General features: G+C 54.5%; 1 protein-coding gene across 1 annotated transcript; it reads right to left on the bottom strand.

Moving 5' to 3' along the window:
- TTC22 (tetratricopeptide repeat domain 22) lies at nt 1-23956 on the bottom strand. The gene is made up of 7 exons (XM_081225106.1): nt 23061-23956; nt 8793-8848; nt 8456-8580; nt 7720-7838; nt 6316-6474; nt 2832-2984; nt 1-2292 (listed from the first exon to the last, which is right to left on the bottom strand). Exons 1-7 carry the CDS (start codon nt 23625-23627, stop codon nt 1753-1755), a joined length of 1719 nt encoding a protein of 572 aa, XP_081081232.1. The 5' UTR covers nt 23628-23956; the 3' UTR covers nt 1-1752.
- Nucleotides 23957-25716: the final 1760 nt, after the last annotated feature.

Genomic DNA, 25716 nt, shown 5'->3' with positions numbered 1-25716 from the left:
CAGGAATGGGGGGAGAAATGCATGACCTTGAGGACAGGAAAAGCAAGGAAGGAAACAAACTAGGAAGCCTGGGGAAGGGACGAACCTCACCAACTTCCCAACTTCGCCAGTAAACCACCTTGAATTCAGTTTGTCTGTCTGGGGAAGCAGGAGACGAAAGAGATGGGTTCCTGTCATAGGGAAGGTCACAGGTCACAGCCACGGGTGGAGAAGGGATGGGGGAGAAGTGGACAGGGCTGTGTATGCTACCTGCTGTCCAGTCACCTCCTGGACTCTCCTGCAATGGAGATGAGAGGAAGGAAGGAGGGAAAGAAAGTCACCACCTGAAGTAGTGAGCCATGATGAGCCCTGAGGTGGAATTCAGGGGCCTTAGGGTGGCCTCACTGTCTGGATTTCACAGGTGCCTGGAACGACAGCATTATCCCAATGGATATCAGAGTGCCCCAGGTGACAGGTGACACGTAAACCCTTAACACGTAAACACTTAATGCTTCAGTGTTACCAGTTTATTAGTATTTTTCCAAACCTGAAAAATGCTGAGAGTAAGTTGGAGGGACAGGGGTGGGGAGGCTAGGAAGTGTGACTTTGAGCAAGCTACTTCCCTTCCAGGGCTCTCAGTCTTCCCATGTGCACAATGAGAGATCCCGGTGCATGATCTCTAGGGATTGCACTTTTCGGTCTGTTCTCCATCTGTCATTGGGGACATGAGAGGTGATGCAGGGGTGCTGGCCTATCCTTGGTACAGTCTGAGCATCAGGAAAATGAACAAAGCAGTGAGTATAACTTTTTTTTTAAAAAGGGGGAAAGTGAAAAATAAATCACAAACCGTTAAGGGGGTCTTGGCATTGCAGTTACGTACAACCAGCATTCTTGCAGTCTGGAAAGCACTTGATTTGGAATTTTAGGTTAAATTAGCTCTTGTAAGTAAGTAGGACCACAAGAATCCAGCTTGGCTGTTCTGCTGGCAATCAGAGCCTAAGTCTCTGACAATAAAATTCCACACCTAAGATTCTATGACTATGATTCCAAGAGTGTAAAATTCCAAGATTTTCTTCACTCTTTTGTAGAAGGTTTGAGATTGGGGGCAGTTGGCACTTCCTTGGGTGGTGCCCCTACTTTCCCCCAAGAACAGAGAACTCAAGCAAAGGTACTACTGATGGGCTTTATTTCAGGGAGTTTGAGGGCCTTTCAGACCAAGCTGGCCAAGGTTGAGGCCTGCTGGAAGGCTGTTAGAGAGGCAAGAGAGAGCCCTGAGCTGCCAGGTGTAGACTACCGCCCTTCCCTTACTTGCTCCTTGGCAGCTGTGCCCTCTTCTCTAGCCACGGCCTCTCTGGAGGCAGGACCTGAGACCTACTCCAGTCAACCTAAGTAAAGGGGGCCTTATTATAAGGATAGAGCGTGGCTCACGGAATCCAAAGACAGGCTCTTGGGTATTAGAAAGCCACCAAAATGGAGGCAATTATCTTCTGTATCTCTTGGGAGGCTCCATATTATTTTTTCTGCATATTTGTACAATTTGGTCCTTCAATTCACAGTTTCCCAGTGGCCCCTCGCGTCTGCCCCAGCTGAATCAGGCCCTTTTGCCTCCGTGGGCACGTCAAACCGTCCTAGGGTCCTAACGTTTCCATTCCAATTCCCCAAAGAGAATCTGATGGGCTCCCTGTACCCACCAGTTTACGGCAGTGAAAGCCGGTGTGCAGCTCCCCGACCAGGTCCCATCACTTGTGGGCGGGGCCTCAACAGGGCGGGGCCTCAGGGACCTCCGTAGGAGAACGCGCGGCGGCCCCGCCGGGGGCCCGCGCCCTCGCGCTCCATGGTCTCGAAGAGCAGCCGCACCAGCGCCGGCCGTCCCTGTGCCACTAACGCCCGGGCCAGCCCCAGCATCTCGCCCGTGTGGCCGCGCCACACGCGCTGCAGCTCCTGGCGCAGGCGCGCCGCCGGGTACTTGTCCTGGGCGCAGCGCAGCCACGCGTCCACCTCGCTGCCCAGCTCGCCGTCGCTGAGCTGCGCCTGGCTCCACTGCGCCAGCAGCGCCTCGAGCAGGCAGCCGAAGCCCTCGGTGTGGCTGGAGCCCGCGTCGTCCAGCTCCACGGCGCGCTTGAAGCAGGCCGCCGCGTTGGCCTCCTCGCCTTTGATGCGCAGGCACTTGCCGCGCAACAGCTGCAGCTCGGGCAGCGTGGCGCCCAGCTCTGACTCGCCGGCCTTGGCCAGGAAGACCAGTGCCTGGTTCAGCGCCGCCTCATCCACCGCCAGCTGCTCCTGCACAGCGTCCACGCCCATGTAGTAGTAGACCTGGGGTGGGGGCTTCGGGGTGAGCCTTTCTCCCCTGCCGTCGCTGCTCCCCGTTCATTCCTTTCCCACACTTGCTGTTTTAAAAATTCCACGCATTCATTCCCACCCTCCCTCCCTCGACAATTATTCATCGCAAATTTTGGTGCCCCTCTCCTGGCAAAGGAGACAGTACTCTGATTCCAGTTCCAGCCCCAGCGCTCTCAGCCATATAACCTTAAGCGGGGCAATCTCTGGGCCTCAGTGTTCTCATACATAAGATATGACTCTGGTAGTCATTCCGTGCACACGGAAGGCACAGAAGGATACAGAATAATGGCCCACACTTTCTGAGTGCTTAGAAAGAACTGGGCCCTGTTCTGGACGCTGTAGGTGCATCATCTCCTATAATCCTCACCAATGCAGTAGGAGGCAGGTACTGTTATCAGGCCTGGGGATGCCCCGCGTTCCTCCCTGTGTCCTCAGTGCCCGGGCCTGGCCTGGCAGAGAGTTAATAGGTTTTTAGTCAGCTATTGGCTCCCCTAGCCAAGAGGCTACCTTACCTGGCCGATGTTCAGGTAGGTCTTGAGGCCTGGGCACACCTTGACCACCTCCTCGAGGTCGGCCTTGGCGCAGGCCAGGTGGTTCCTGTCAGGCATGCCCCCGAGCCCCATCTTGCTTCGCTCCAGGTCATGCAGGTAGGCTCTGACGTGGATCTGCCCACAGAGAGTCAGCTCAGGGAAGATGCTCCAAGCAAGGACCCTTGCCCTCTTTTCTATCCTAAATAAAGTTTTTTTTCTTAACAGCAACTCAGGGAGGTTCTGTGGTGCAGTGGAAAGCCCCTGTGACTGGAACTCGGGAGTCTGAGGTCCTAGTCCTGTGCCAGTTTGGGCTAGCCACTCTGCTTTCTGGGCCTTAGTACACTGACCCCTCTCTGTACAATGAAGGGCGTTGGATGAAGTAAGAGCCATTCATTCATTCACTCATTCAGTCAACAAATATGTATTGAGTGCCCACCATATGCCAGGCCCTGTGCTAGGTACTGGGGTACAGTGGTGATAAGACAGAGGAGGTCCCTGCCCTGGCAGAAATTCTAGTAGGGGAGATGATCATAAACAAGTACGTGGTACCACTTCAAGTGGTGACAAGTGCTATGAAAAAATAAACAGGGTGATGAAATAGAGGTGACTAGGGGAGGGGGTTATTTGAGATGGGATGGCAGCAGCGATTTTGTGAGAGTCTGTGTAAGCAAGTAGTGTGGGAAGAATGGCAGGTGGCCCCAGCTTACAAGCATCAAATTACAAATGATTCCAGACCCGTGCTTTCATCACCACTTCCTCCCTTTTTCCCCACATTTATTTGGAGCATTTAGAAAATCTAGAGGCTCAGGAGGGGTAGGGAAGGTGTGGAGAAGGAGGAAGTAAGAAAAAGGGGGTCATTGTCGTTGAAGGTATTAATGCTTTATAGCCATTTGTGGGCTCTGGTTCTAAGACAGCTTCATGAGGTGGGGGTGGGGTGGGAGTGGGAAGCTCTGGCTTTGGAGCCAATTGAACTTGGCTGAATTCCAGCCCCTCCCCCTCTTTATTATCTGAAAAACATCTGAAAAACCAGTACACTAAGATCCTCCTTGGAGAGTTACCATGACAATGGAGAGAATATGTTCTAGCCAGGACCCAGCACATGGTAGGTGCTCAGTTCATTCATTCATTCTTTCAACAAATATTCATCAAGAGCCTGCTACGTTCCAGGAACTGAGGATATATAGTAGAGAGCAGAGTGACAAAATTCCCTGCCCTCATGGAGCGTGTATTTCAACTGGGGGGAGAGACAATAAACATGATAAATCAGCAAATAGTGTGTTAGGGAGTGATAAGTGCTAAAAAGGAAAAACAGACAGAGGCAGGAGGACACAAAGTGTCGGCGAGAAGCTGACATTTTCAGGAAGATGACTGCTGGCAGCTCCGCCTTTTCTTCAAGCCCTCCCGGAAGTGAGGGATGAAGCCAACGGGATATTTGGGAGAAGAGCATTCTAGGCAGAGGCCCCGAGGCAAGATCATGCCTCAGGAGCTGCAAGGACCCCAGTGTGGCTGGGAGGGAGGGAGCTGAGCCGGGGTGGGTCAAGGTCATGGGCCAGGTAGGGCCTTAGGGTCACAGCAGGGACTGAGGCTTTTACACAGATGAGTTCCCGTCCCTTCTGTTCCTTCCTCCTCACTACGCCCTGCCCCCATCCTGGTGCCAGTCTGGTCATCTGAGGAGTAAGTGTGATCTTTGGAGCTACAGGGAGACAGCGAGCATACGCTACAGGCCAACCTGTGATGGCGTGAGGAGAGTGAGGTTTGGATTCCCCCTAACGGAATGCAGGACCCCGGGAAGGTCACTGCCTCTCTGTTGCCTCATTAGGAAAATGACACACGTTTGGCCTCTCACAGGATCTTGCGAGAATTCAATCAGGCCATGAATATGAAAGTGCTGGGTGAAAGGGCTTCCCTGGTGGCGCAGTGGTTGAGAGTCCGCCTGCCAATGCAGGGGACATGGGCTCGTGCCCCGGTCCGGGAGGATCCCACATGGCGCAGAGTGGCTGGGCCCGTGAGCCATGGCCGCTGAGCCTGCGCATCCGGAGCCTGTGCTCCGCAACGGGAGAGGCCACAACAGTGAGAGGCCCGCGTACCGCAAAAAAAAAAAAAAAAAAAAAAATTGAAAGTGCTGGGTGAAATGCACAGTGTTATAGAAAGGTGTTATTATTTACTATCAATCATGAGTAATATCACTACTATTGATAATGACCACATCAACTGCCATGAAGGAACTGACTGTCTAGTACCTGCTGGCAAAATGATTATGTCATACAGACCAAGACCAAGGGAGCAGATTCGCCATCATGTCCCATGAAAGGTAGTGGAGAAGGCTGTCCAGCCTGGAGCAAAGTGAACTCAGAGCTCCAGCTCTTTGTCCCCAAGCAGATGGGCTCTGTAGGGGCTCCAGAGGGCAGATCTGGGACCAGGAGGGGGAAGCCAGAGGCAGGCAGCTCTCAGTTAAATGAGTAATCTGCTGAGCTCAGTGACAATAGTGGACTGCCTCAAGCGACAGTGAGCCAGTTAAAAATATACCTAATAATACTGCTCAACCACATATGAACTCCTACTATGTGGTCAGTACTGAGTTTTACACAGGAGTCTAATTTAATTCTCATAACAACTTTGTGAGGCAGGTACAATCACCTCCAGTCTATAGAAGAAGAAACTGGGGCTCGGACTTTGGGCAACAGTATTCTGTCTACAGTCCTGTAGCGTGTAAGCGGTGCTGTGGGATTTGAACCGAGGCCAGCGGCGTTGAGAGCCAGAGCTCTGATCTATGACATCAGACTTCCTCCAACATACCCTCTGCCTTTCACAAGTACCTCCCATGCTCCAGGCACCTGCTTTAGATGTTACTTCACTTAGTCTTCTGACAACCTTTTTTTTTTTGAGGTATGCAGGCCTCTCATTGTTGTGGCCTCTCCCGCTGTGGAGCACAGGCTCCGGACGCGCAGGCTCAGCGGCCATGGCTCACGGGCCCAGCCACTCCGCGGCATGTGGGATCTTCCCGGACCGGGGCACGAACCCGTGTCCCCTGCATCGGCAGGCGGACTCTCAACCACTGCGCCACCAGGGAAGCCCCCTGACAACCTTTTAAGATAGATGTTATTATCCGTATCTTCCAGATTTGGGAATGGAGGTTTGGAGGGGTAAGTGGCTTGCCCCAAGTCCCACAGTGATGAGTGGAGAGGCCAGAATCCCACCCAGGTCAGTATGACTGCCTAAGGTTCTAATCAAAGAGGAGGCTGGCAGGTTGTTGGCCAGGTCATTGCAGAAGGCATGAGCAGTGGGTGGGAAGCTCCTTCATTCTCTCACTCAACAATCTTAGAGAACACAAACTGTGAGCCTTGATGACACCTAAGCTCCCTTCCACCATGAAGCCTCCCTGACCTCTGGGCTCTGGCCACAGGGTCTTGGCCCTTGTTCTCTGATTCTGGATGGCAGGATGGGGTGGAGCTGCGGGTAGACTCACCTTAGCCCTTGTGCAGTACGCCGGCCAGTTGAGCTCCGGATCTCGTAGGATGTCCAGGGCCATGTTGCAGGTACCAATGGCCATATCCTGCTTTCCGAGGAAGTGGAAGATTTTGGCCAGGTGATTCAGGATGGGGGGTTCCTTGGCAATCTCAATGGCCTGGGTAAGGGAAGAGGTAAGAGCAAACCATTTGTCTGGCTGTTTGCCAGAACTGGAACCCCTTCTCTCAGTAAAGCCATATTACCCCAAAGATCTTATTCCTCATATCCACCACATCTTGGGACCCAACACTTTGGGCACAGCTCACTGGCACTCAACTCCTGAGAGCCTGACTCACTGCCATGCTCTCTGCCATGTTCACGGGACATGTCCAGTGAATCCCTCCAGACCCCAGGCAAACCCCTCTTCCTCAGACACGTCGCTGTGTGTGCCCCCATTTTCCTGAGGCAGGTAGGGGGAGGGGCCGGAATCAGCCTCTACCTCCCCCAGACTCACACAGTGTTTCTAGCTGGGCACAGCACTTCCCCCGCCACCACCCCTATATTGTTACTGACAGCTGCCTGCCTTGTGTTTGTTGCTGCCCCTGAGACGGTGAACTCCTACAGGGCAGGGGCCCCATCTGTCCACCTCTGTGCCCAGCACAGAATAGGTTCCCGAGGAGGGGCAAAGGCAGTGCGTTAAATTGGACACAACTCTCGGAACACACGTGAACCAGTGTTTATGCTCTGCTCTCACTAAGATCTCTCACCAAGAAATTGCTCATTACTGACCAGCAAATGCTAGGAACGTGTCCCGGGCAGAGCGTCGTGCTGGCCGCAAGGGGAACGAAAATCACAGGGTCCCTAGCCTCCAGGAAAGTCTTCAAAAACTGAGCTAAGTGTGGAAACTGCCACAGAAACGAGGTGCCAAGAATAAGGCTTGAACAGCACTTCACAGTTTACAGTGAACAGTTTCATCCACTACCTCCTTTCAGTCTCTCAATAGCCTAGATGGTGGACAGATCACATAATTAACAGATAAAGAGGTTCCGAGATGGAAGTGACTTGTTTTAGGGTCACAGGGCCTATGGGCAGAGCTGGCATCCAGACCCCAGCTAACCTCGTCTTCTTTCCACTTTGCCCCCAGGGGTGTGAAGGGGAAAGGCCTAAGGGTGTATCTGGGAAATCGTGACTAGCTTAGAAGACAGGCCTAGGGAAGTGGAGAGGGTCTGACTCATAGGCCAAGAGGACAAGGGAGCACTTTGGCTTTGTTTGGGATGGAGAGAAAGGTCTGGAGTAAGCACACTTCCTGAGTAAGGCAGGGAGGTGGGGTCGACACCCAGAGAAGCAGCGGGCTCCAGGAGAGGAGGCTGAGGTGTCAGTCTCAATCCGGGTTCGGAGAGCTTCTGTGGCCGGGGGCACATACCTTGCCAAAGCAGTCCAGGGGGTCGGTCCCTGAAAACCCGCAGTCATGGATGCCCATGGGGGTGATGGAGAAGGTGTCCTTCCTCTCCAGCAGCATCCCGAGGTAGCACCAGGCCAGAGCTGAGGGTGAGGCCGGGAGAGGGGTCTCAGGCAGCAGTGGGGTGGATAGAGGGAGGGGAGCCACGAGGAGGCAGGGGGCCAGTGCCACCCCAGGTGTCAGCCCCCAGGAAGACAAAGGGAGGGGAAGTGGCATGAAATCACTGTGGGCCAGCCAGGGACCGAGAGAAACAAGGGTGGGGAGAGGGACGTGTGAGCGGAGGGATGAACAGCTTCAGTGCTTGTTGTGTTTACTGTGTCACGCGGGACACCCCGCTCTCTGACTCCAGCTCTCCCCAGCTCTGGAGCTCTGGTCCCTGTGGAAAAAGGACTCGACTCCCCTCCAGAACACCTTCCCTCCTCCCACCACAAAATGGGGAAAAGAGGCTGCAATGGCGAGAACTCTGTCTCTTACACTTTCAGTCACAGGCAGGCCTGGACACGTGCACCTGGAGTGATCTGCAGGCGCCCGTTCACCTGTGCGAGGTGTGCGAGCTCCCTGAGGTGAACAAGGGAGTGGATGAGACAGAGGGTGAGGGACAGCGAAACAGTGCTAGAGGTGGGGACAGTGACAAGACTGGCAGGGCTGGTGGCGGGTGCAGGGAGGGCGGGGCAGAGGCTCCTCTCCCACCCGTCCCCACGGGTCCTGCCTTGGTGGTGGGGATCCGAGGACTTGAGGACTTGCCGGAGCAGGGCCAGCGTGCGGTTGAAGGCCGGCAACCTCTTCTGCTCCTCGCTGCCTAGCTCCAGGAAGATGCCATCTAACCTGTGGCAGAGAAGGGGACACGGCTGGTCAGCACCCTCCCAGCCGTCCCCAGGGTGCCGCGAGTCCTCCCCAGGCCAGTGGGCAGGGAGGGGAACTCGGGGAGCCCTTGCCACGCAGATGGGCTCAGCCATTTCTCCCCTGGCTTCCAGGCCCCATCTCTCCCCGTCCCTCCCCACCATCCCCACCATCCCATCCCCAACCCGTAGCCTGACCTGATGAAGAGCGTTGCCATGGTGAGGTACCAGCCCCTTTTTTCCTCCTTTGGGATCTAGGGAAGCAGAGAATGGCTTGTGCTGCTGCTCTTGAAGCATTTGGGACATGGTTCATAGACTCCCATGCTTTCCCTGAACCCTGAGAAGCAGCAAGTACACTCTTGGTCATAGTCCTGGCTCTGCCACTGGCTGGCTGGGTGACCTTGGGCGAGTCACTTCACTTCTGTGACCACAGAGGATTTGACAAGATGACCTGTGTGAACGCCCCGAGCAAGGTGTCCATCACAGAGCAGGCGTGGCATCCATTTCCTTCCCTCCCATCTTGCCTTCCAGGCTAAGCGCCTCTCCCCTTGGCACCCCGACCTGTGCCCTGGATCCACCCCTACTGCAGGGCCCACACTCCACCAGTCACCTTCTCTCTCCCCCGCTTCTCCCCTTTGGTGCCATTCCTCAGCTTGCACCTTCCTGAGAAAGCCCCTTTGGGCATGTTAGTGAGTTCAGCTGAAGCCCAGGACCCCACCCTGAACTGTTTTCCCATTGTTTTTCTTGCCAACTCTGCTGTGCGTTTAGACTGACTTGGGCACCGGATAACATATTTATGCCGTTATTTATGGGAGTAGCTGCTCCTGCCTTGGGAAAGAATTTTAATGAAAACCAATAAAACCCCCAGTGCGTATCGGCGGCTCTGCCTCAGGCTCCAGCCCCTCCCTCCACATTCAGCTCCTGTGGTTGATCTCCAGGCTCCATTCTGCACTCACTCACCACCCGCCACCCACAGAGGCCTTCTCAGCTCAGGGCCCCTATTATCCCTCCACCCCACCCTCAGCAGCTAGGATGAAGCATTCAGTCCAGCAAGCATTTCTATGGTGTGAGGCGTCTACGGTGAGGGCCAACTATGATGTGTTGGGTGCTATGGAGCTGTGGCACTGAATGGGACCTGCACCCTGGCCCACATGGGCTCACAACTCGGTTGGGGAGACCATAAATAACGGGGTTTGAAGGAGCGCCTGCCATGTGCCAGGATCCTGACCCTCATCATCTCAGTCTCACAACAACCTATGAGGTAGGTGTCATCCCATTTTACAGAGGCATATATTGAAGTTCAGAGAGGCAAAATGACTTGCCCAAGGTCACACAGCATGCAAGTGTCAGAACTGGGATTTGAACCCCATTTGTTAGTCTCCAAAGCCCTTGCTCCCCTCATTACACTGGCTTACCCATAACTATAATATGAAGCAGGGTTTGATCAAGGCTGAGAGGGGGATGCAGACAAATGCCGCAGGATGAAGAGGCCACTTCCAGCCAGAAGATTCTGAGAAGGTCTCATAGAGGATGGGCTGTAAGGTGGGCCTTGAATAGCAGTGGTATTTGAGAGGGTGAGGTGGGGGACAAGGGCATTCCAGACGGGGGGCTCAGAACGGACACGAGTGGGCAGCTGGGGAGCATGGGGCACGGTGAGTATGACTGGGGTGTGGCGGGACCTAACGTTGCCAAGTTAGGCTGCGACTGCTCTGGGGTGGCCTTGGATGGTTCAGAGGAAGAGAGGAAGGGGGACCTGTGAGTAGATCTCAGTGAGCAGTGTGATTGCCCGTAGGGGAGTGTCTTGAACGCCGACCCAAGCCAGGTCTGGCAGGAAATCCAAAAACAAAATTAGAGCAGAAGGAACACCAGGGGCTATGGGAGGAGGTTTCCTACATGATCCAGGGGGACCCCCAAGACTTCTAGAGGAGGACGTCCTGGAGCAGGGTTCTCAGGGACAAGTAGGAACCAACCAGGTGGATACAGTGAGAGAAGGCATCAGATGGAGGGCACATCATGTGCAAAACCTCAGAGATGAGCGAGCAGGTGTGTTGGGGGCTGCATGCAGCCCGGAGCGGCTAGAACCCCAGTTGTAAGGGGCGAGGGGATGAACCAGCAGGGGAACATCAGGAGGGGCCCCTGAGTGTCAGGCTCAGGACCTGGAAGTCATCTGCAAGGCAATAGGGAGGCATAGAGGGGGTTAGGGGTGGGGAGTGCCAGGATCCGGTGTGTTTTTGCATCCATATCACCTTGAAGGGTCATCCTGTTACTTAGGTTGGAATACGTGTATGGGGGCTTGGCTGGGAACAGGGCTGTCTGGAGGGGAGAGCGGCAGGACCCAAGGACTAAAGGGTATCCTCGAGAGTGCAATGGCCAAAGCAAAAAGCTGGATGGGCTGTCAGATGATCTTACCTGCTGCACCTGCATGGGACCTGGGACATGGGAAGAGGACTCAGATTCATGGGGCACCTACTGTGGGCCAAGCTGGCCAAGGACCTTGACATAATGTCAGCACCTGTCTGTGTGAAGGACCAAAGGCACGTGTGCCTCAGTCTCCCTGGTTGCCTGTGGCTGTGATCTCGTGACCTCTGGCCCCATGCCTGCTTTGAGGTTGGCCAGACTGAGTCATGGTGGGGAGACACAGAACTTGCTCCCCCTTTCAGGCTCCTGACAAGGAGATGTGACCACAAGTGACAGCATTTATCCTAGACTAGGGGAGGGCTGCAGTGCAGAGAGAAAAGGCTCGGGTGGCCAACAGGTCTGGCCACAAGAGGGGGGTGACCCTGGGTGGATGTGTTACCCCTCAGAGGCTGTGTCCTTACCTGCAAAGGGGCATTGTGAGGCAGTGACCAGCCTGGAGACCGTGCCCATAAATCTCCATAAACGTTTGCCCCCTTTCTCTTGGTTTGGGTTAGAAACGTGCAGGGTTAGGCGTGTCTAGGAGGCTGCTTTGCCTTATTTCAGTTCTAGGTGGGGCATCGAGGTCTCAGCCTCTGGAGTCTGGGGCTATCCTGCCTCACCCCACTCTCCACCTCTCCACCCCCCCCCCACTGTGCTCCTAGGGCTTCACGTGCCCCGTGGGGTCCACAAGTCCCCAGTGTTGAAGAGCAGTGTGTTGTCCTCAGGGCTCTCCCTGGTTCGTAGCCACTTTCTGGTTGTTTTTTTTTGTTTTGTTTGTTTGTTTGTTTGTTTTGCGGTATGCGGGCCTCTCACTGTTGTGGCCTCTCCCGTTGCGGAGCACAGGCTCCGGAAGCGCAGGCTCATCGGCCATGGCTCACGGGCCCAGCCGCTCCGCGGCACGTGGGATCTTCCCGGACCGGGGCACGAACCCGTATCTCCTGCATCGGCAGGCGGACCCTCAACCACTGCGCCACCAGGGAAACCCTCCACTTTCTTGTTTGGTATTCAAGGTGCAAGAAATTAAGTTATGTGTCCAAATCACACAGTTAGTACATGACAGAGTTGGGACATAGACTCATGCCTTCCTAGTCCTAGCCCAAAGCCTGTCCACAGCACTCAGTTATCTTGATCAATCAATCCCCTTATTATGTCTCTGAGAACACTGAGACCACAGAGGTGAAGCAGCTTGCTCAGGGTCACACACTGGTTAGTATCAGGACTTAAAACCCAGTGGTTTCACCACCATTCTGATAGTCTTGAGTAAGTCAAGCCTGGTTATGGTTTGCACTAAGTAAGCAATACTACCACCTGGTGGCAGAGTGCCTAAATTGCAGGGGCAACTCCTAAAGGTTAACTCTCCTCCTTCCCTTCTACTTGAAGACTAAAACTGATTTTCAGAGAAGTAGTTAGCTGAGTGATATCTCTATGACAAATCCCAAATGTAGCCCCTCCTCAGATCCCACTTAAGAGTAACATTTGCAGGAGGGCTTACGGGGTTGCGAATCAGGAATGGAGTTAATGGTATAAACAGACCTAGTTTGAAGCCTCACTGTGTTTGGGTTCCAATCCTCCGTCCCTGTGATGGAGCTAGTAGAGAGAGACCATACATTTTGCTGTGCAATTCTGGTACTAAAATGGGCTGTCTCTTTAAAAATCCTTCTAGTTGTAACTGAAGCAGCAGCTGAAGCTGTTACCAGGGGCAACCTGGCAAGCCACGGTATGCTAAATTAAATTAAACAGGCCTCTGACTAGCCCCTCCCCTCCTCTCTCCTGGAGAATGAAGTTGCTGTGAAACCTCTTATGGCTGCAAGGAATTCACTTCCAGAGTTGATCGCTCCCAGAGGCAATATATTTGGAGGCAGCCTGGGAGGGGCTGACAGGACCTCTGCCAGGAGAGGAATACTGACTGAGGGCCTCCCCGTGTGGGCTTTGGCAGGACACCCCACCTTTTCTGTTGTTCATCCTCATCAGGACCCCGTGAGCTGGGGGTACTGGGGTCTATGAGGGGGCACTGGCCAGAGCGTGAGCCTGCCGAGGCTTCAAGCTGGCAAGGCCCAGGCACCAGCACTGCCCTTAAGTAGCTGGTTAGATCCTGGTACTAGCTGAGGGTGAGATGAGGCACCGACTTCAGGCAAGGGGTTCTCAGGACATCTCCCAGCTCCTCTGAGGCCCTCACCGGTATTTCCCTCATTATAGAGATGGGGAAACGGAGGCTCAAAGAGGCAGAGACGTGCCTACTTCACCTGATATTTCAGGCCAGGTCTCTGACTTCAAGTGCATGTTACTCCCACAACACCTCGCTGCAAGTGTTTGTACAGTGCTTGCCATTTACAAAGTGCACTCACACCGATGCCACATGATCCTCAGAAAGCCCTTTGTGGAATGTAGAGTGGGTTATCATCACCCCTCTAGTACAGATGGGAACACTGAGGTGAGAAGACATCCTCAAAGATGACACACAGCCAGTGTGAAAGCCTGGACTGAGACCTGGAAATGCTGCTTTTTTAGCTATACTAATAATAGTGCATTTTACTGAGCACTTACTATGTACCAGGCACATAATTTACATGTGTTAACTCCGGGGTTACCTAGGAGGTAGGGACTACGATTATCCCAGTTTTACAGAAGAGGCACCTGTGGCCCAGAGTGGCAGAGCTAGAAGGTAGCAGAGCTGGGGACCCAGCAGCTTAGCCTCAGAGTTCCTGCACCTGACTACCCCAGATGAGTGGTCCTCGAAGTGGGGTCCCCCGACCAGCCACATCAGCAGCACCTGGGAATCTGACAGAACCACTGCACGAGAGTCTAGCACTGGAGAGAGCCAGGTGAAAATGGCAGGCCAGTGCATCTCTTTTTAAATGAGCAAAAGGATCAGCCGTTGTGATCCTCTGGAAGCCTGAAGATCCACGCTGCTACAGCTGGGTGGGTAACTGACAAAGGTGGGTGATCTGGCAGTATCTACAGAGAATATCAGGATTAGGATTAGACATCACAGAGCAGGTTTGTGTTAACTTGGCAGATATAAGGATGGGTCTCAGCTGGCTACTCCATTTACTTCAAAAGGTGGTCCCCACAGAAGGAAATGTTGCAGGGCTTAGCTATTTTAGAGGATTTCAATAGAAGATCTCAATATGCTAATGGTTTATGAATCTATATGTGTCTGCATAGGCTATACAGAGACCTTATTGGTTCTTAAGGAAAATGCTTGCCTTGCAGTTTGAACTCTGCCCCTGTGGACGTTGTATTGTGTGTGTCAGAGTCAGTTCCTGAAAGATGACTGATTCTCTTTCAGGGGAGGGGGGATGAGAAGGAGGAAAGAGAATGAACATTTCTCAACCATCAACTGTCCACTGGGCACTTTCGTGCATCATGGCACTGAATCCACCCACGCAGCAGCCCGAGAAGGTGTAATGTATCCTCCACCTTTTACAGGAAACAGAGGCTAAGAGAAAAGCCGCCCGGCCAGCCCCACAGCCCAGGGGGAAGTGCCAGGATTCAAGTTCAGACCTGCCTCCCTCCAGTGCCCCTGTTCTTTCCACCTCGTCAGGCTGACCCTGTCTGTGAAGGCTGATGTTGCAGAAATAAAAGTCACCAGGTGACAGGTCTCAGGACCATGCTCTTCCTGCTCAACTGGAATGTCCTCTGTGATGACACAGAGCAGCCTCGGGCTCTGCATGCGGAGCCCCAGCCCCAGCCCACCTGGCTGGCCTGGCACCCTTGGGGGTCTGCCCCAGAAAGGCTGGGCAGGGGTTTCTCCTCATCCAGCTCCTGCCTCGGTGGGGGTGGGGAGTAAACAGAGGGTTGAGATTGGAGTCCCACCCCTGCCTCTACCTCCTCCAGGGCTCCTTGAAAGTCCGCTGGCCCAGCCTGGGCCTCAGCTTCCGCATCTATAAGCAGGGATGATCGACCGGGTTTGCCTGTGTCACAGGCACATGGGTGGGAGTGATCAGTGCGACTGGGTAGGGGGGATTGGGGGGGTGGGTGCTGTGCCATGGTGGTGAGTCACCTATTCAGCCCTGGCTGGGTTCCCTGCATGGTCTTTGTGGATTTTAAGAGTGGAGCAGATCGACTGCAGCTCCCCATTGTCACCCCCTTTCTGGTCCTAGGTCTGTCACGCAGATGCAGACTCTGTGAGCCAGCTTTGCTTTGCACTGGTTCCACAGACTCGCAGGACTGAGTAGAGCCACTTCTCTATTCCATGGTCCCTAGAGAAAAGGGACCCTGTCCAGTCCTGGGTACAAATCCAGCTCTGGCCCCGGGTAGGTCTGAAGAAGTCCTGCATTTTCTCAGCCCCTCCCATGGGTCCGGGCTGTGTGCACCCTTAACACACTCTATCTTTCCTCCTGTGAAGAAGGCAGTTGGGTCAGATGATGCTACAGGCAACTTCGGCTCTGGTGTCCTGTATCAATAAGGAGGGGAGACCCAGTTCCCAAAATTGCCAGGTGTGGAGGGAAAGAAGCCAGCAGCAAATTCAGAAGGTGCTGCTATGCAAATGTGAGCAGCACCGAGGCCATCAGAAGGCTGGGGCTAGAGTATCAGGAAACCTGTCCCTCAGCCTGGGCTTTATGTCGGAGAGAACTGAGTTCAGTTCCAGCCAGCCACTCATGGCTGTGTGCCCTTGAGCAAGTTGCTACAGCTCTCTGAGCCTCAGTTTGCTCATCTGTAGAATGGGGTCAATAACAGTTCTGATTCCCCAGCATTTCTAGGAGGAGCAAGTGAGATAATCTGTGAAAAGCACACAAGTGCACAGTCCCTAGCTCATCGTCCAGCATCATCCAAATCAAACCACTCAGATTTGTGGAGCTGTGTGTGTGTGTGTCTGCAATCACCATGGGAGGAGAAACCCTGCCCATGATCTCAAAAGTTGGAGATCAACTCTAAAGTCCTCAAAACACCGTGCCTGACATTCCCCAACCTGTGGTTTCCTACCTCCCTCTGTGTGTTTATATGTTTTCTTCTGCCAGGAGGTTCATTCCTTCCCCAACTTCTCTATTATCAAAGTCCTTCCTGTCCCTGAAATCACTCTGGCCACCACCTTAGTCCAGTGACAGAGGAGGAAATGTCCACCATCCACAGAGGACTTGCCCACTGTCCCACAGCCAGTCGGGGCAGGGCTGAGGCAGGAACCCAAATCCTGACCCCTGGCTTTGAGTGGGGTCTTCCCCGATGTCATTGTTCTTTTCCCAAAGTTGGTTCTGGGCTGGGCTGGGCTGAGGGCGAGCTCAGGAAGGGGCAGGAGGAAGTGGGAGGAAGCAGAAAGAGGGCGGGGGCTCACTTAGAAGGAGTCCTGGCAGCCCCATCAGGGGATGAGGATGAGAAGGATGTGTCCATCAAAGCTCGCTGGGGCTGGGCTTTCCCTCCATGACCCCAGTTCCTCCTCCCACACCCCTGCCAGGCTGGTACCACTGTCCACATTTCACAGAGGGAGACATGGACCCTCAGAGAGGTTACACAGCCAGCCCAGGTCACCCAGGGCATCCCTGCAGCCTGCAGATTCCCACACCAACACTCTGACCTCAGTCCCAGCAGCGCATCTGCCTGCACCATGTGCCAGAGTTGTCAGGGTTTGGAGCTGGGGGACGAAGGGGAGAGGGAGAAAGGGAGGCTGGGGGAGAGAGGGGGACATGTGGGAGGCGGAGGGCTGTTGGGAGGGCAGCTCCTTGAGGAATTCCCAGGTCCTGGGGCTGGCCTCCCCGCTGGTGGCACAGCTGTGTGTGTCTGTGTGTGTCGGTCCTTCCTGCCAGGCGACTGTGTGGATACCTGCACCTTTGGTTGTTTGTGAGGCCGGCTGCTGGGCCTACCAGCACTGGGTCCATCCCCGCCCGCCCCAGCAGGCCAGGTGAAACCTGGATGGCCTGTGTGCACCCGGTCACCTGGGGCAAGTCCCCTCCCTGAGCCTGTTCTGTTCTCTGTGCAACAGGGAGTCACAATACCAGTGGCAGTGTGTCTGTGAGGTTTGAATAAAAATCAGATGTGCTAATGAATGAAACATTCTGAGCTCTGTGCCTGGCGTACAGGCTGGATCAATGGTACCCACTGTGGTGGTGTTTCCTATTACCACCCTGAGCCTGCTCTGGGCCAGCAGCAGGGGTGAAGGATCTGCATGTGTGTGTATCTGTGCGTGTGTGTGCAGGTACGTGAGTGTGTGAGTGAAGCCACACAATATTCTGGGAAAAGGGGAAGAAACTCAAATGATTGAGTTAGCTTGGGACAGAGATATTACTTTTTTAGAGAAATATAAGTTCGAGTTACTTTATTTTAGAAAAATAATGGGGATTTTAAGACTAAAAAACTGGGCTTCCCTGGTGGCGCAGTGGTTGAGAATCTGCCTGCTAATGCAGGGGACACGGGTTCGAGCCCTGGTCTGGGAGGATCCCACATGCCACGGAGCAACTAGACCTGTGAGCCACAACTACTGAGCCTGCGCGTCTGGAGCTTGTGCTCCGCAGCAAGAGAGGCCGCAATAGTGAGAGGCCCGTGCACCGCGATGAAGAGTGGCCCCCGCTTGCCACAACTAGAGAAAGCCCTCGCACAGAAACGAAGACCCAACACAGCAAAAATAAATAAATTAATTAATAAACTCCTACCCCCAACATCTTCTAAAAAAAAAAAAGAAAAAAAAAGAAATGAATAGAGTCGATAAAGTCCTTACTTAAAAAAAAAAAAGACTAAGAAACCAAATTAAATTTAGCAAGTCACAAACCCCTCTTGGGTGTCCAACCCCGTTCCAGACACGGGGTGGTAGGTAGAGATAGAGGGTCGCCCAAGACAGAGGGCTCACCCTCTAGGGGGCAAGACAGAAACCACTGTTATAGAGCAAAGCTGAGGGCTGTGGTGGCCAGAGGGTGGGCAAGGTGAGGGGCTGGGCCCCAACATGATCTACACTCTGCCTGGAGCCCTTCACGGTCTCTTGCTTAATCCTCACAGCAACCCTGTGAGGTGATGTTAGAATCCCACCTTGCAGATGAGGAAACTGAGGCTCAGAGATGTGAAGTGACTTGTCCGTAGCCACCTGGTGATGGAGGCAGAATTTTAACTGGGTGTGTCTAACTGCAAAGTGTTTGCTCCTAATACCCACTCAGCCTGGAGACTCCACCAAGAATCCATCTGTGAGTGTGTGTGGAGAGGTGACGGGGGTGGGGAGGAATGACGGATAAAGCAATCTGCCCCATCATATTTTTGTAACTTGAGGACGAGGAAAGGGAGGGAACGAAGGGCTGAGAGGGAAGGCACAGACACTCATCCACTCGTACACAGACGTGCTGCTTATTTTTGGATTATGGGCTGAATTACTAACTTTTGTAATGTTTTCTCTTGTAATTTTCGTTAGCAGATGAGCAGCCGTCATTGGTTCTTTGGCTGCTCTTTATTCTTTGAGCTCCAGGGGCTCCTCCTTGCCTGGGACAGTCCCAGCCCCCTCAGGATGGAAAATCTCCTGGAGCTGCAGCACTGGGTGGGTCAGACTCCTGGCCGCCCACCCCCAGCTGTGCTCCTGTGGGTGGCGACCCTCTCAACTGGAGGCCCCTCAGCGGCTGCTCCGCTCTCCCCACTCCTCCTTCCCTGACCCCATGCTGACTTCACCTCTGCCCTCATCCTTCCTATCCCCCCACCACTCCCTATACCCGGCAACCCTCTCTCTACTTCTCCACACTTCCACTCTAGATTTCCAGGAGGTGGCCGGTGTGGGGGGCTCCCCTCCCCATCCTGCCGGCCCTCTGCTTCACACTTATTGCACCCCAATTCTCCCACCTCTCCAGAAAGAGCAAAGGCTTTGGAGTCAGAGTGGCGTAAACTCAACTGCCACTTACTAGCTCTGTGGTCTTGGGCAGGTTACTTAGCCTTGCTCTGCCTCAGTTCCCACATCTGTAAAATGGGATCAGGGGGTTCTTGTGAGGACTAAGATGAAGTCCGCAAGGCACCCGGAGAAGAGCATTCATGAATATTACTGTGTGAAGGTGGGCATTGTGTGAAGGAAGGTTTTCAAGGGGGAGGTGACATTTGAGCTGGGTTTTGATGGATGGAGTTTGCTTTCTAGGCAGAGGGAAAAGTTCCTGCACAGGCAGCTGTGAAACAGCACAGCATGTCTGGAGAAGTATGAGAAGTTTAGGGTCCCTGGGAAGTAAGGTTCAAGGGAAGTAAGAGGAAATGCGGCTGAGAGGAGGGCAGGAACCAGACCTCAGAGACCACATCAGCAGTTCCTCAGGGCCACCACGTGCTCTTCCCCATGAAGCTTCTGGCTGCCCTCTTTCCAGGTCTCATCCCCTGCTCCAGTTCAGTTGTCACTAAAGCCCCCACCGCAGGACCTTTGCACACACCACGCCCCTGCCGGGATTGCCCTCCTCTCATTCCTGCCAGTACACTACTCCCTCTTCCAGAAGCCTCCCTCAGTCACTTGTGCTGAAAGGAAGTGTGTCCTCTCTGAAGTTCAGTTACTGTCACTCTATCCCCAGGACCTGGACTTGCCAGGTCCCTGCGGACTCCAACACGGGTCCTGATGTCCTCGAAGTGCACTTCCCTTGTCAGCCTCTGGCGGTGGGGGGGGGGTCCTGTTTTTGGTTCAGAAACTATGGTCTCTGGTGTACAGCACTCAGAGATGACTGTCACCTGGTACAGGCCATGTAATGAACGCCGGTGACCTCAGCCAGTCATAGGCACACCTCTGACACGCCCCTTTGGCCCCCACTCCCAGAGGGGGGCTCAGGGAAGGCTAGTTACTGAAGGAACTAATGTTTGCTCTTCCCTTTGTCCATGAGCTTCTAAAAGGCAGGAGTTCTTAATGATAAGGTCTGGCACACAGTAGGTGCTCAATAAATGTTAAGATGCTGAGCATGTGTGTCTCAGACATGCCCAGAATTTACCAGTTTATGGGCACTTTTACCCCATGATTTGATTGGATAATCACAGTAAACTGAGGCAGAAATCACCATTGTTTAATGTTTATAAAGCAGACACTGAGGCCAGAGATGAAAAGTGACTTGTACAAAGTCACACAGCAAAATAATAAGCGACCTGGGTGCTTGAACCCAAGCCTCCTGCTCTAACTACAAAATCATCATTGTCATCCTGATTGCGACTATTTCTTGAGCATCTACTCTGTGCCAGGTACTTTATAAGCATGATCTCTCCTAATCCTCAGATGATGAAATGGGGGAACTCCAAATCCCCACTTTCTCCTGGGACTGGGGGGGAGGTTCTGACCACAGACACTCTGTGCAGACCTGGGGAGCAGCCTCTGGGCCAGGCCCAAGGACACAGCACAGGCCACCTCCCACCTGAGACAGTCAGCTCCCTCCCTGGAGCACAGGGCAGTGCCCTGCTTGACACTCTCTCCTCTGGGCAGTCACTGAAGGGGACAGTGCGGCCCCCACTGTGGCTGGGAGGGAGGAATCGGCCCCCATTCCTTCCCTATGCCCAAAACTTTGCCTCCCTGCTCACCTCCTCCAGGAAGCCTTCTCCTGAGAGCAGGAAGGGACCTCAGAGACCATCCAGTCCCCCCTCCCTCACTTTCACAGATGGGAAAACCACCACCCAGACAGGTGAAGGCCCCACCGTGAGTGGTTGCAGCTGAGATGAGAACCCAGGACTCCTGGCTCCCAGTCCAGGGCTTTTCAGGCCCTGCTCTGAGACTGTGACCATACTCAACATACACCAAGCTGGCCACGCCTTCCACTGAGGGCGGCTGGCATTCAGGGCCTTGTGCTTAGGCTCTAGAACAGGAGACCTGGGTTCCTTTTGGCCCCAGGGGATAGCCACAGCTGCACACAGGTTAGGGGGGAGGAGGCTCTCCCAGGTCAGGAGAGGCAGAGGTCACCTGTGATCCTGCTATTTCTGTGCAGGATCTGTTCCTCATTTTACGGATAAGGAATCCTAGGATACAAGTACTATTGTTATCCCCATTTCATAGAAGGGGAAGCTCAGTCATGCTACGGACTAGTTGGAGGTGAGAGCGTGGGGAATTGGGATTTGGACCTGGACTGTCTGACCCAGAGTCTACCGTGTTAACCTCCACCCTGCCCTGCTCCCCTTAAGTCAAGTCCGTGCCTCCCACCCAGCATTCCCTGAGGTCTTGACTCCACATTTCCTCTTATGGGGGAGCCATAAGCTTTGGTGGAAAAGGCTCCAAGGGGGTGTGTAGAGGCTTTGTGAATGGAGCCATCCTACCCATGTGTGAAGCCTTGTTGTCCTTTAACTATCACAAATAGTCATCATTGGGCTTCCCTGGTGGCACAGTGGTTGAGAGTCCGCCTGCCGATGCAGGGGACACGGGTTCGTGCCCCGGCCCGGGAGGATCCCGCATGCCGCGGAGCGGCTGGGCCCGCAGGCTGAGCCTGCGCGTCTGGAGCCTGCGCTCTGCAACGGGAAAGGCCACAACAGTGAGAGGCCCGCATACCGCAAAAAAAAAAAAAGAAAAAAAATAGTCATCATTATTAGCTCAACCCTGCCTATGCTGTGCCTTCAAGGAAAAGTCACGGTACCTCTCTGAACTGTGATTTCCTCTTCTGTAACAAGAGGATAATGCCTCTACATCATTTGTCTGCCATCCAATGCAGGCAGCCTTTGGAATGGCCCCCAGTGATCCCCACTGCCTGGTATTCGTGCTCTTGTGTAACCCCCTCTCTCTGCCTGGAGGCTAGACCTAGTGACTTGCTTCTAATGAAGAGAATATAGCAAAAGTGATGGGATGTCCTTGTGGCAAGGACCTGAGGGAGGCCTCTGGCCAACAGCCAGTGAGGAACTGATTCTCCCAATAGCCATGAGTGTGAGCTTGGAAGCAGACCCCCACCCCACCCCCCCCAGCTGAGCAAGCCTTCAGATGAGACCACAGCCTAGAGGTACCCAGCTAAACCATGCCTGGGTTCTTGAGCACGCAAACTCTGAGACAATCAGTGCTTATTGTTTCAAGCTGCTAAGTCTCAGAGGATATTTGTCATAAAACAATGGGTATCTAATATACCTAGCATTTGTCTATTTAGCTCTGGGCCCTATGCTACACATACATTCACTCAAGATGCATTTACTGAGTGCCACTGTGTCCAGGCACTGGCCAGATGTTGGCTTTACAGTGGGAAATCAGACAGATGTTGTCCCCACTCTTGAAGATCTCAAGATTGAGGTGGGGAGACAGACTTGTAAATGGACAGTGTGAGCAGTGCTGTGGGAGCCCAGGGGAGATGCCTGACCCAGCCTGGAAAAGTCAGCGGAGTGGATGTCTGAGAGCGAGGACAACCTTCCAGGCAAGGGTAGAGCAAAGGGCACCTCCGAAAGAGGCCGAAAGAGTGGCAAGGTGGGTTGTAAGGAGACCTGGCCCACAGGGAACAAGGGGAAGTAGACGGTGGCAAAAGCCTGGCTGGAAGGGGGAACACGGCAGAGGGAAGGCAGAGAGCAAGGTCACGGAGGGTCTCCAGTGCCCACCGGAGAGCCTGGGACTTACGTGCCAGGCAGTGGGGAGTCACTGGGGGTTGTAAGCAGCTGACGGATATGGCCAGAAGGATTGAGCAACATGACACTGGCAGCAAGGGTGGAGGAGGAGGCCGAAGGGTCAGGCCAGAGGGCAGGAACCCAGGCAGGGAATGATGGAGGCTGGGCTGTCAGGGGGAGGCAGGAGAGGAGTGGATAGACCCTGGAGATATGAGGAGGCGGAGCGGACAGGATCTCAGACAGGGGTCTGAGTTGATGGCTATGGTGCGTGAGGGGGAGAGAGGAGGCAAGAATGCCGCCTGTTTCTGGCGGGATGTGGAGCTGTGCCTTATACTTAGGTGGGTGTGGACAGGTGCAGGGACAGGTACTTGCTGGGAGGAGCAAGGTGAGAGGGATGAGTTGGTGTGTGGAGTTTGCAGTACTGCCAGCAAAGAAACTTACGCAGGCTAACCCGCTGGGAAGTGGGGCCACGCCCTAGTCCGGCAGAGAAAAGCTACAAGGCTGGTCTAGGACCCAAGGTGGGAGGGGCACGCTGGAACGGTATTCCGGAAGCCAAAGGGCCAGGGTTCGTTGAGAATTTGGAGGCCAGGGGCATCCCTGCAGACTTTAGGGGCCGCGACCCCAGCCCTCCCAGCCTGGGGAGGGGTCACCCACCTGCTGCGCGTAGCCCAGCGCCTTGTCATAGAGCTCGATGCCGGCCTCCAGCACCCGCGCCCGCTCCTCTAGGCTGGCGCAGCCCACGTCGAAGCCGTGCGCGTAGCCCTGCTCGGCCAGGCAGCGCGCGGCGCGGAGCGGGGGATCCCCGGTGGCCCCGCGGTCCCCCGCCAGGCCCATGAGGCCGGCCAGCCGCGCGGCGCACGCCTCCTCCTCTTCCTTCTGCCCCAGCCGCCCGTACACGTGCGCCAGATTGGCCCAGGCGTTGAGGTTGCCCGGGTCCTTGCGGGCCACCTCGAGGAAGCTCTCTCGGGCCTCGTCCAGCTCCTCCAGGTAGAAGGCGAAGGCGCCCAGGAGGTGGCGCACGGCGGGGCTCTGCGTGGCAGCCGCCAGCACCAGCTCCTGCCGCAGGCCGTCCCGCTGCAGCTTCAGATCCCGGGCGTGGAGCGAGGCCGGCGAGCGCGGCCCGAAGTTCAGCTGCATCTCCAGGTGGAAGTGGCCGGGGAGGTAGTCCAGGTCGTCGATGAGGGCGTCCAGCTCCTCGGCCGCGGCCTCGGGCTCCGCCATGGCTGCCCCACGGCTCCCCCGAGCCTTGCTCCGGAGGCTGCCGTGGATGGGGGGCGCCCCTCAAGCGAGCCCGGCGCGGGAGGCAAGGGTCAGCGCGCAGAGGCCCGGGGCGCAGCCACCTCCCATCCCGGGGCGCCGCCCGCCGGTGGGTGGGTCAGAGCGTCGGCTCGGGAGCGCCCTGTGGGTGTTTACGCTTTCGATGCTCAGCGGCTTTTAGACGCCCGCATTGCACAACCAGGTGTGCCTGTTAGGTGCAGTGCCAGACGCGGGGCGTGTAACCCCCGGTGCATGGCAAAAGGCGTGCTTTTACTCTCTCTGCTCAGGAGATGAGGAAACTGAAGCTCAGACGAGGAAAAGGACTTGCCCAGGTCACAGAACTGGGTGTGCCCAAGCAGTCCTGGAACCCAGTTTGCTGAACCCTCAAAAGCCAGGCCCTTCCTCCTTGAGCACTGCTCCACCCTGTGCGAGCTCACTGAACAGGAGAGTCAGGCCTGGCCCTTCCAACCCGGCCCCCAAGCCACCCTCACTCCTGCTGCTTTCCCATCCCCCCCACAGTCCCTCAGTGTTCTCCTTCCTCTGAATGGAGCCTGCCCCCTCCTGCAGCTCTTCCTTTGGCCATTATTATTATTATTCTTTCTTTTTTTTTGCGGTATGTGGGCTTCTCACTGCTGTGGCCTCTCTCCCGTTGCGGAGCACAGGCTCCGGACGCGCAGGCTCAGCGGCCATGGCTCACGGGCCTAGCTGCTCCGCGGCATGTGGGATCTTCCGGGACCGGGGTACGAACCCGTGTGCCCTGCATCGACAGGCAGACTCTCAACCACTGCGCCACCAGGGAAGCCCTTTGGCCATTAGTTATCAGGCTTCCCCACTTGGGATTTCTCTGCCTCCTCTTTGCCCTGCAGTCGGCCCCAGTGGAAAGACAGGGCTCCAGGTGCTGGTTCTAATCCCTAATAATGTGTGACCTTGAATGAGTCGCTGCATCATTTCACACTTTATTCTTTCCTCATCTGTGACATGAGGGTGACCTTCCCTCCCCAGGGCTAGCGTAGGTGTGGTGGGTAAACCTGGTGAACGTCACTCTGGATAACTAGCAGCTCCCACCCAGTCTGCGTTCCACCTGTGGCCCAGTTGTCTTGCTCTTGCCAGTCTTCCCCCAGGCCTGGCATCAGTTCCCCATCCTCCAGAAGACTGGGCTGTGCTCCCTGACGCAAAGCTGCTAGTCCTCCAGGACTTGGATTTTGTAGCAGGTCTGAACGTCTTCGTTTTTAAAATATTTATTTATTTATTTATTTATTTAGGCTGCGCCGGTGTTAGTTGCAGCATGTGGGATTTTTTTTTTTTTTTTTTTTAGTTGTGGCATGTGGACTTCTTAGTTGCAGCATGCGTATGGGATCTACTTCCCCCACCAGGGATGGAACCCTGGCCCCCTGCATTGGGAGCACAGAGTCTTACCCATTGGACCACCAAGTCCCAGGTCTGAACTTCTGAGTCCCTCCCACCCCTCATTCCATCTGGGGCTGGGCTCCTGAGACCCTGTTGCTTTATCTTCTTGAAAAACAGACCAGCATTTTCAGAAGAGGAAATAGAGCCAATTTGTAAACTTGGAAAAAATATTTCACTTGAGCAATAAAAAGGTAAATTAAAACAACATTCTGTAGATATTTTTCACTTGTAATTTATTTATTTATTATTTATTTATTTATTTATGGCTGCACTGGGTCTTCGTTGCTGCACACGGGCTTTCTCTAGTTGTGGCGAGCGGGGGCTACTCTTCATAGCGGTGCGCGGGCTTCTCATTGCTGTGGCTTCTCTTGTTGTGGAGCATGGGCTCTAGGTGCACGGGCTTCAGTAGTTGTGGCTTGTGGGCTCTAGAGCGCAGGCTCAGTAGTTGGGGCGCACAGGCTTTGTTGCTCCATGGCATGTGGGGTCTTCCTGGACCAGGGCTCGAACCTGTGTCCCCTACATTGGCAGGTGGATTCTTAACCACTGTGCCACCAGGGAAATCCGTCACCTGTAATTTTTTTTTTTTTTTTTTTTTTGCGGTACGCGGGCCTCTCACTTCCGTGGCCTCTCCCGTTGCGGAGCACAG

This window comes from Mesoplodon bidens (genome assembly GCF_964165515.1).
Source record: "Mesoplodon bidens genome assembly, chromosome: 2".
In the NCBI taxonomy this organism is placed as follows: Eukaryota; Metazoa; Chordata; class Mammalia; order Artiodactyla; family Ziphiidae; genus Mesoplodon; species Mesoplodon bidens.
The sequence above is the reverse complement of the archived record's forward strand: the minus strand, read 5'-3'. Positions and strand labels throughout refer to the sequence as shown.

What these genes read in the sequence shown, in the direction of transcription:
- TTC22 (XM_081225106.1), bottom strand. Translation starts at nt 23,627, where the DNA reads ATGGCGGAGCCCGAGGCCGCGGCCGAGGAGCTGGACGCCCTCATCGAC. An exon ending in CCACCACCAAGGCAGGACCC is followed by an intron (nt 7,839 to 8,455) that starts GTGGGGACGGGT and finishes CCTCACCCTCAG; the next exon opens with CTCTGGCCTGGTGCTACCTC. An exon ending in CCTACCTGAACATCGGCCAG is followed by an intron (nt 2,293 to 2,831) that starts GTAAGGTAGCCT and finishes CCCCCACCCCAG; the next exon opens with GTCTACTACTACATGGGCGT.